Source organism: Glycine soja, chromosome 2 (assembly GCF_004193775.1).
Source record: "Glycine soja cultivar W05 chromosome 2, ASM419377v2, whole genome shotgun sequence".
Lineage (NCBI taxonomy): Eukaryota > Viridiplantae > Streptophyta > Magnoliopsida > Fabales > Fabaceae > Glycine > Glycine soja.
In genome coordinates this window covers 12,558,007-12,569,135 of record NC_041003.1, presented here as the reverse complement: position 1 = coordinate 12,569,135, position 11,129 = coordinate 12,558,007, and the positions used below count along the sequence as shown (strand labels likewise).

Sequence of the window (11,129 nt, the reverse complement as noted above, 5' to 3'; positions counted from 1 at the left end):
TACCAATAGGAAAATTAAATTATATCATTTATATAACGTAATGCTGGCACAACAAATTACATACGGTTATATTGAGAGTGAAGCGGTCAAACTTAATTTGATCTACAAAGAGCATTTCTTATCGTTCTTGTCAGCTTGAACTAGTAGCAAAAGAAATTTAACAAGAAGCTTCTAGTTTTTACTTAATCCTATACTTAATTACTATTAGTGATATTTAACATTGGTTTGTTTTCTTGGTGACACACACAATGTGTATTCGAGACATTTATGGTGTAGGTAAGACAAACCATGATACCATTTTGAACAAATGGGATCGTATCCAGTCTTGTTTTTCTGTTCATTCTTCATGTTTATGTTCATCTTCATCTTCTGAATCTGCATAACGAAAATGTGATGTGAAACAGATTACAATCAGATAACAAGTTAAAATTTCTATTGAGTAAGGCCACTTCAAAACCCGAGGCTACATGGATAGGGATCATCAGCATCAAGTTAATATTTTCTGACATAATGCATAAAAAGTTCATCTTAGAAAGGCATATATTTAGTGCATCATTCAGCTTACCAGATCGGATATCTTCACTAACTTTTCCTTTTTCTTGGATTTGTTTAACAAGCATCCTAAGCATCAGAACCCACCAATATATATGAAGAACTTGCAAGAAATATAGAAGAGAATTGAACACATAATAATATAATGGACCATCCACCAGGTCCATTTTCAAGGCGTGAACAACTTCATAGCTGCAAAAGAGAGAAGAGACCAAAACAATTAAATGGAGGAACAGAACGATATGTGAAGTTGCGAACGTTGGAAGCCCGAGGCATTACAATTTAGATTGAGTCATTGAAACTTATGCAGTCTGAAACATGTTTTTATTTCTTGTGGTGCTTATAAGAAACTTAAAAACAATTAATTGAAGACAAAATTTTAGGACAAACTTTGTTTTATAATCCTGCCCTGACAATGCTGCTTAAATTCCTTAATCCAAGTAAAAACTATTCCTAGATAAATTCTATTTCAACCCAGTTCAAACTAGGAAAACTGATGTCATAGTTATCGCTAAATTTAGCCTTGACTTTGATGAAGAACAGTGTGAATCAGCAAAAAGCATGAGATGGATAATAGATAACATATGCAGAATAAGATTGTTGACAATCCACAAAAACTTAAGAAGTTTACTCAACAAAACATGCATTATCATGCACACTACATCAATTGATAACAACCAATCATATCAGTTGAGCAGGCCATTCAAATATTAGATTAGAACATGCCAGGCCATTCAAATATAAGATTAGAACATGCTAGAGACAATTGTCTGATAGACAGAGAAACACTATTAGTGTGTAATGCCATTACTTTTGCATGCAGAAAAGTTTGATGTGACAAAGAAAATCCTGAAGAAAACCTAACTAGGTAAAAAGGATTTTGTCTTCAACTTTCATTTGAGAATTTAAGTAGCATTACTCTATCATATTTTGCCAGATTCTGAAACAGTCTAAATGGGAGTCTCTGTGGCCAGTGAATATGTCATAAGAAGATAAGACCCAGAAGTTGGGTACCAAAAATTGACAAAGCCTATAGAGTTTAGAGATTTTAATCAAGGCAATGACTTGTGAATTCTCCTAAAATAGTACATAGTATAAGTAGTTAAATATCCCTTTCTGTTAAGAATGTAGGAGAGACAAGGTATTGTTCTCCCCCATAATGTGTTAGAACTGGAAGTGAAATATGAAGAAACTCAAGAATAGATGAAGGAGCGAAAATCGAAATAGTTCTCCCAAGAGTGTATTATTGAAACTGAAAAGAAATTGAAGAGAGTAGCAGTTATTCAGTTCCAACCAATCCACCCTCAACTACCTACCTCTGAAGACTAAGCTTCCCTTATTTATACTACTCATTCTAACTAATCCTTTAGGATTTAAAGCAGGCACAACTCAGCGATTAACAGAACTAACAACCTAGGAACTATGCTCAGTTCCTTCTCTCATACACCTTCCTAATAGGAAGCCTTGTTCGACTAGCAATCCTATCAATATGACAATTTTCAAAGCTGAAGAGCAACAACTAACGTGTTCATCATCCTTTTAATGTATGTTTAGGAATTTTTTTACTTTCCAATAAACATGAGTAGGAACATTGAACAATTTTTCCTAGTTTAGCAGCTACAGAATATACACACGAGGAATTATATCAGACAGCAGACAAGAAAAGAATGTAAATGAACAGAATTAATACAAACCTCGTACTCCTAAGAATCCAGAATGGGTAGTAAATGATCCGTGTCACGGTAAAACACAAAACAAAAAGAATAAATGCAATGCTAGCTGTTGTTTCAGCACCACTGTATTTGGACATTTTTCCTGTCTCAATAAACACATCACTAGCATCATGAAGAGCTAAAACTACAGATCCAACACGAACAAACCTGTATTGAACATAGAAGCAAAACACTATATCAAGTTAAACATAGAAGTAAAGCACTTTACTGGAGTGTATTAAACATAGAAGCAAAATGAACAAGTGAAGTAAAATAATATTCAATAGAATTAGTGCAGTCATCTAGTTCACAATTTCCATATAGAAACAATTTTTGTAGACACACTAATGATTTAAAATCTTCATACCCTCACTTTTTTTTTTGGTCGGAAAATGTTAATTTTTAGTTTGCTAGTTTTTTGTTAGCAGGAGGGATTGAGCCCACAACCTTTCCCTCCTTCCCTTCTATCTTAACCACCTAACCAACCTTATATTTCATACTCTCACCTTATCTATCTCTATCACATACAGGCACAAAAACCTTGACACATTTCACTCTTTTTGTGAGGAGTTTAATGACAGAAAATAAACCTAATTGATTTAGTGAATTAGTTGCTTATTCTAACTTTCTGTTATTGGTTGTTATGACAGCTGTTAGTTGTTAGTTACATTTTTGTTTTTTAGTTTCTCTGCAGACCATCTTATGCGTACTTGACTCTCTCAAGCTACATTTTATCAATATTCTAATACGGTATCAGAATAAAACTTCCCCCGGCACCTTTTCTTCTCTTTCTTCTGGTAACCTCTATTGATACTTCAATGGCTTCCAACATCCCCTCCTCTCTGCAAGATCCATCAAACATCTATTACATTCATCCCAATGAAAACCTGTCCCTTGTTCTTGGTTCCCCAATTCTATAATGTTTGAATTATCACACATGGGCTAGAGTTATGTAAATGACCCTCCAAATGAAAAACAAGTAAGATTTTGTCGATGATTCCCTGCCTCAACATTCTCCGATGGATCCTTTATTCGCTGCGTTGAAGAGATGCAATACTCTTGTTCTTGGTTGAATCATACTATGTCTCCTAATATTGTTGCTAGTATAATTTGGATTGACTGCTCAAGTATGGCAAGGTTTCCAAAATCGATTTTCATGGATCAATCCTTTTATGTTTCTATATTTACATGCTTCTGACTCATTTGTAGCTGTATTGGATTTTCATAACCTTCTTTAAAGGCTTGGATTCTTCATGGATACGTACAGGTGAACTATCCAAAAGTATCAGTATTGGATATGAATACATGAAGCAGATTAAAGTACTGGTGCTTCATAGGTAACTAACAAATAACAACTGTCATAACCATTAACTAATAACAGAAAGTTACAATAAGCAACTAATCCACTAAATCAGTTAGGTGTACCTCTGTCATTTGAAAATTGAAATGGATCACATCCAAACAAATTAAACGATTATAAAACAGTATTGCCTGAAAATCATAACACTTAACCAAATTCTTGGATTAAGAGAAAAACATACCTAAAAATGTAGGATAACACGATGAGAATGACAGTAATAACATGATGGCCCATGGAAACCACAAAGTCAGAGCGCTTCGTTTCCCAAAATACTAAAGCAAGTATGGAGTATGTATAAAATCCAGCAGCATACATATAGAGCACTTTCAATTTCAATCTGAAATGTTAAAAGGTTATTGCTCAATCAACCAACTTAAGTTGAACACATGGAAATCAAAGAAGGACAAATAAAGACAATTAACAAAACTAGATTAAAGATTGTAACAGAAAAGCCACAAAAGTTGTGCAAGTAAATGAAAATCTTACTTAATCTTTTGATCTGGCCATATCTGATTCCCTGGCCCCACCCAAAAGTACCTTGTATCAGTAAACCAAGGTTCATCATATGTTACTGCCAAAGCAAAAATTTCTGCAGATAGAAAATAAACACATTTCCATGCCGATTCCTTAAATTTGCTAATCTTCTTTTTTCTCTCAAGTGTTTGAAAATCCATCTTCTTGTGTCCCTTTCCAAAAATCAATCGTCTGGCCACTTGCTGTAAATGCCATTCACTTCAGATTGACTAAAAAGAAAAAACTAACTAAAAAAATAAAGAGAAAGACATCATTACACCAATAGATTAACCCGCTTTTATAGTTATAAATGTCTAACTGTTGTTACTCATTTATATATTATAATTTGGTTTTATTTTTAGACGATGTGGGATTTGGGTATTTCCCAATACACCCTCCACGCTTGGTGCGTGAACTGTGGGTGGTGACATACACCACCTCACGCCCTTACTACTTTTTGGGCTTTTTGGTACGTGAACAATGAATGATGGGTGACCCATTTGGATTGATATTGAATTGAATATGCTCTGATATCATCTTAGAATGAATAATGTGAGAAGCCTAACTCAATCCCAAAAGCTAGTTCAAGGGATGAGGGTTGCTCCTCATTTATATATTCTAATTTGACTTTATTTTTAGACGATGTAAGACTTGGATATTTTCCATTACTCATATCTTCACATGCTAGAATTCACTACTATGATTGTCATGTACTTGAAAATTGTTGACTTTTTTTATAATAATTATTCTAAAAATAATCTCAAACAAGTTTTTTCAATAAATTCACGTTATAAAATTTCACATGCAACACATCAACAATAAAATTACACTTCTTAGTCCATACAACCGCTACTTTAGTCACTTTCCTAGATTTACCTGCAAGTGTTAAAGTATTCCCAACTTCTAAATTCAAATTAAAAGATGAAGCTGGCAAAAAACAGTGTCAATGAAGCTAAGTTGAACAAAAACAGTAAAAGTTAATGCAAGCAATTACTATTGAAACATTCAACAAACATGAGTTTAGAAAGTGATTAGTAACAGAAGACATGAGTTATGTTTAAATTTATTTGTTTAAAAATCACTTGTTTTAATAAATAAACAGTTTTTTGTTTTTTTAGGGTGTTTGACTGTTTCTGTTAAATTTTTTTTGTTTATTTTAAGAAACAAATCTTATTAAATAAGTATTTTTAAAATTGTTTATTGTAAGTCTAAATAAACTGACGTTATCTTAAGGTTGATTTAATGATCAAGGAAAAAGAGAAAGAGAGAGAGAGGTTAGGGATTTGAATCCCCGATAACAAAAAAATAACAATACTGATCACTAATATTTGCTGATTAAAAAACAACAAAGAAGTGATTAGTACCTCGAATAGGAACGTGTCGAGAAGGAAGCGAAGGGAGGGGAAGAAGAGAGCGAAGAAGGGTATAACAGAGAAATCACGAAAGTCTGGGTAGGATTCATGGTTCCAATTCCAATCAATAGAGGTCACTTGTTGAAGAACCCAAGTACCCATGGTTGAGATGTTGTTGGAAGCAGAGAGGATTTTGTTGTCAAACAAACAACAACCAAGAGAACCAACAAACACCTTGCAGAACTATATGTGTGAGCGGTTCAAACGGAAGTACTAGTCAAACCGTGGAACATGTACACCACATTATGAAAAAGGTACACAAGTACGCAAAAAATCAAAATAAGTGAGCTTTAAAACGCTGTTTTTAGGAGTAGAAGGAAGACAAGTCAAAAAATAAAAATAAAAAGGAATGAAAACAGAGGAGGAATGAATGAATTTTATATAGAATAAATTATAATTTTAGTCTTTTGAATAATTTCTAGACCTAACATATATTCACTTAAGATATTATAAAAAAATAATTTAATTAATTAAATATTAAAAAATGTGTGTAACATTATCTTAATATGTAATATTAATACATAACAGATTATGTAATATTATTTTAATTTGTTATGTTATTATTTAAAGTATTTTAATAGTAAAATTAAAAAAATTAATGAGGTTTAACTTTTTTTTAACTTAAGGTCTAACTTTGATAGTTGGTCTCTTTTTCGCCAAGATTTAGCTAGCTGTCCTTAGACATGAATAATGTAATGAGAAATTTGTATATGGGTTCACATTAATTTTCATATAATCTATATATTTAAAAATTGTCCAGTAGCGTGTTGGCTGTTGGCCAGTGGATAGTGATGTTTTTTCTTCTTCTCACTTACTCTCTCCTACTTTCTATCTCTCTTTTCTTTTTGCTTTTTATGTAAATGTTATTGTGCAAACACTAAAAAAACTTATTGCATGGGCACACTCCTATGCCTCTCACGATTTTTTTTTATCACCATTCGTTTTATTTATTTATTTTCATAAAAAATGAATTGTCTATCTAGCGGGAACTAATCTAGTTTTATATAAATAATAACCAATAGGAAAATCAGATTATATCCTTCATATTAACAGTGTATCAACAATGTAACGTAATGCTAACACAAATAGGACAATTTCTGCATCATTCTTGTAGTTTCTTCATAAGCTTCACTGACAGGTTGAACTAGTAGCTTCTAGTTAATACATTGTTATCTTGGTGCCACACAAAATGTGGCATGGTGCTTATAAAACAACTCATGATACCATTTTGAACAAAATGCCATCATATTCAATCTTGTTTTTCTGTTCATTCTTCATATTTATGTTCACCTTCATCTTCAGAATCAGCATCAAGAAAATGGGAAGTTAAATTTTCTATAAACTACAAAACCTGTGGCTACATGGTTAGGGGTCATCAGCATCAGGATTGATTCAATGAAATGCAATATTTTCTAGAATTATAAGGTTAGTTGATGGTAAAAAGAGAAGAGAGAAAGAGAAAATTAAAGTTATAATTTTGATTATTCCGCTAACAAAATATTACCCATTAATAACTAATATTTATCGATAAAAATATGTAATATTTTTTAGTATAATAAATAAAATTTTTATCTTTATGATCTGTTTGCATAAGTTTATCCAGAAATATTTTTAACAGAAAAAAAATAAGAAGAAAAAAGTAAAATAAACTTTTTCATAAATTTAAATTAACTTATGTATAAGTTAATGTATAAAAGTTTTCTTATTTTTTTTTAAAGAAGCTATATAAGAGGTTTTTATAAATCAACGTATAAACTAATTTTCACTTATACGAAAATTCATTTCAAGCAACTAAAAGTAGTAAGTTGTCAAAACAATGCACTTTAATTTTAGGTGTGTACGTGTGTAATATAGTTGAATAGGGATGCATATACTTTTTGTAGCTTCACAGTTTTAATGATAAATTTAATGTTTTTTAATTTCTAGCTTTACATAGATCTCTTAAGTTTTTCTTTATTACACTCTATACCTTCCATATTTGAACCCAATAAAAATCCCTTAATTTTTTACGATTTGTTACATCATCCCTTTTATGTCTCAAGCTACGTGGAAAACATTAAGTGAGACTTGACACATGAGTTGTAATGACTTTTTTTCTTCCAAAAATGTTCTCATCCTCTTAATTGAATTTAGGTATGTTCTCATGAGCAACTACAACTCCAACACACAACACAAAACAAAATAAACAAGAAATCCAATAACAAATCAAATTGGCCAAGCCATCATTTTCTTAGCAAATCAAACAATATAAACCAAAAAACAAATGTTACAATGATAGCAATTTACCAGTACAACCCATCATGCAGGAACCATGTGCAGACGAACACCAAGGGCCCACACGCAAATCTGCACGCACTCACACGAGACCCTCATACTTGCACGATTATGAGTGAGGTTGTTAGCTGTGTCGGGTATCGAGGGACAACATCTTGGCTTGTAACAGAATATCATTCCTTCTACAGCTACTATCAATTTCATGTATAAATACGTTAATGCATGAATGAATAAAGAAGAAGAGTTTATCCCTTACCTTTAACTTTTAGCACGTAGCATAGTTTCTTATTTGGTTGTTCGTACCAACTTGGTCTGACCTGCCACCCACCCACCGGCCAGCCATGCCAGACCATAACACCTGTCAATCCACACTAGAACGCCTCAAGGAGGCCATCGCCAAACTCACCCAAGCTCAGGCCACCCTCACCCAAGATCACACGACCCTTGCCCAAACCCAAACCTCCATGAATACAAAAATGGACGCCATGCTCGAACACCTCGCTGCACTCACCATCCAACCATCTTCCCCGCAACTCTCCCCACACCACAACCCCATCCCTTCTCCACACACTTACAAACCACACATGAAGCTCGATGTACCTAGATTCAACGGCCAAGATCCAGTTGGCTAGATTTTTAAAATCTGCCAATTCTTCGACTACCAAGGCTTACCTGACCAGGAGCGTATCACCGTGGCTTCATTCTACATGGACGGTCCAGCGCTATCCTGGTACCAATGGATGACTCGCAATGGGTTCATCTCCTCCTGGCCTGCGCTACTCCAAGCTTCGGAGTCCAGATTCGCTCTGACATTTTACGATGATCCCCAAGGGGCGCTATTCAAGCTTCAACAGCAAGGTTCGGTGAACGATTACCGCACTAAGTTTGAACGTTTAGCGAATTGGATCGTTGGTCTGTCTCCCATGGCGCTACTAAGTTATTTTATTTCGGGCCTTTACCCGGACCTCTGCCGTGAAGTCCAGGCTCTACAACCTATGTTCATACCGCAAGCCGTGGCACTTGCCAAGTTGCAGGAAGAAAAGATTCAGGACCGCCGTCGTCATTCCTGCACATCCTATACCCCTTCTGGTCTGCCACCATCACCGCCACCACCCACTGCGGTTCCTTTCACCGTTCTCGCCCTGGTACGCCCTTCAGTTAAGCGCCTTTCAGCAGAAGAACTTGATGTCCGTTGTGACAAGGGGTTATGTTATCATTGTGACGAGAAGTGGATTCTCGGCCACCGTTGTCGTCCTCGCCTCCACTTACTCATTACAAACGATGATGATGACGACTACACAGATCCCTCCCCAACCATCCCATACTCACGCATCGATGACCATGGCGATCCTTTGTCCTCACTTCAGGGCCCTCAGATCAGCCTAAACACTTTGGCGGGAATGTCGGCACCGGAGACAATTCGTCTTTATGGCACCATCTCACACCATCAGGTAATCATTCTCGTGGATGGCGGCAGCACCCACAATTTTATCCAGTCTCACCTCGCCTCCTTCCTTCACCTGACTCAGGTTCCCACCGCGGCCATGCGAGTCATGATAGGCAATGGCAGCACCACTGATTGTGACACCAAGTGTCCTGAGGTACCTATCCTAGTCCAGGGCCACACTTTTCTTGTTGATTTGTTTCAATTGCCTATAGGTGGTGCAGACATAGTGCTCGGAGTTCAGTGGTTGAAACAACTAGGTCTGGTCACCACAGACTATTCATTGTTGACGAAGAGCTTCACGTAAGAGAACCAACCCATTGCGCTACGTGCAGACGTTCCCATACACCCCAACCCAGCTTCGGCCCAACAGGTTAAACGTTTGGCCCAAACTCATAGCATCTCTGCCCTATACCAACTCACCCGCGTTACTAACCCCACACCCCCCTCTACCAACATCACACCCACTCCCACTATTCACACCCACCCTACACTGGATCGTCTTCTTCAGCGATACGCAGGTATTTTCCAGGAACCCACCCATCTGCCCTCGCCATGCACCATCACCCACCACATCCATTTACAACAAACACCAATCCCATTAATGTACGACCTTACCGGTACCCCTATTCCCAGAAAAATGAACTCGAGAGGCAAGTCGCTACCATGTTGGACACGGACATGATCCGCCATAGCCATAGCCCATTTTCTTCTCCTATGCTATTGGTGAAGAAGAAAGATGGAAGCTGGAGATGTTGTGTTGACTATTGCGCTCTAAATGCAATTACTATCAAAGATAGATTTCCAATGCCTACGATAGATGAGCTACTTGATGAGATCGGAACGACATCGTGGTTCTCGAAGTTGGACCTCCGTCAAGGGTTCCATCAAATTCGAATGAATGAAGAGGACATCCCCAAAACTGTGTTCCGCACCCACCATGGTCACTTTGAATTCAAGGTGATGCCATTTGGTCTGACAAACGCTCCCTCGACATTTCAGGCCACCATGAACAACATTCTCCGGCCGTTTCTACGAAAGTTCGCTGTTGTCTTCTTTGATGAAATCCTCGTATACAGTCCTTCATTTCATGCGCACCTTCAACACTTGCAGGCCATCTTGGATACGCTCTCACAAGGCTCTTTCTATCTCCGCCGTTCCAAGTGTATTTTCGCTGAACAACAACTGACTTATCTCGGCCACATAGTATCCTCACAAGGTGTTGCTCCAGACCCTAAGAAGATTCACGCAATGACCGCTTGGCCCATACCCACAACTCCTTCAGACCTCAGGAGCTTTCTGGGTCTCATGGGGTTTTATCGTAAGTTCATTCGAAATTACGCTACCACTGCTGCCCAGTTGACGGCCTTACTCTGTAAAGATAGCTTCATATGGACGCCTGAAGCTCACACTGCATTCCAACATCTGAAAACTCTAATGACTCAGGCTCCTACTCTTGCTTCACCTGACTTCACGGTGCCCTTCATTTTGGAAACCGATACTTCCGGCACCGCTATCGGGGCAGTCCTGCTCCAGAAGTCAAGGCCCATTGTGTTTTTCAGCAAGCAACTTTGCCCAAGGATGTAACAGGCTTCGACTTACGTTCGTGAATTGCATGTCATCACCTCTATGGTGCGAAAATGGCGTCACTATTTGCTAGGGCACAACTTCATTATCATGACAGACCATCGAAGCTTAAAAGAGCTGATGTCACAGGTTATTCAGACACCCGAACAGCAGTGTTACTTGGCCAAGCTTCTTGGGTATGATTATACCATACAATACAAACCTGGCGCTACAAACGTGGTTGCGGATGCTTTATCGAGGGTCCCAGCGCAACCCTCTCTGATGCTTTTATCGGT

At 36.9% G+C, this 11,129-nt stretch overlaps 1 protein-coding gene across 1 annotated transcript; it reads right to left on the bottom strand.

The window, feature by feature from the left end:
- Positions 1-5,819, bottom strand: LOC114388183 (LAG1 longevity assurance homolog 3-like). Its single transcript, XM_028348525.1, has 6 exons — positions 5,502-5,819; positions 4,111-4,340; positions 3,806-3,961; positions 2,247-2,432; positions 566-744; positions 1-375 (listed from the first exon to the last, which is right to left on the bottom strand). Exons 1-6 carry the CDS (start codon positions 5,649-5,651, stop codon positions 338-340), a joined length of 939 nt encoding a protein of 312 aa, XP_028204326.1. The 5' UTR covers positions 5,652-5,819; the 3' UTR covers positions 1-337.
- Positions 5,820-11,129: the final 5,310 nt, after the last annotated feature.

Excerpts from the sequence above, each read along its gene's own strand:
- LOC114388183 (XM_028348525.1), bottom strand. The coding sequence starts at position 5,651 with ATGGGTACTTGGGTTCTTCAACAAGTGACCTCTATTGATTGGAATTGG. Across the intron at positions 3,962-4,110 it reads TGGCCAGATCAAAAGATTAA|ATTGAAATTGAAAGTGCTCT; the intron begins GTAAGATTTTCA and ends TTAACATTTCAG. Across the intron at positions 376-565 it reads TAGTGAAGATATCCGATCTG|ATTCAGAAGATGAAGATGAA; the intron begins GTAAGCTGAATG and ends TTCGTTATGCAG.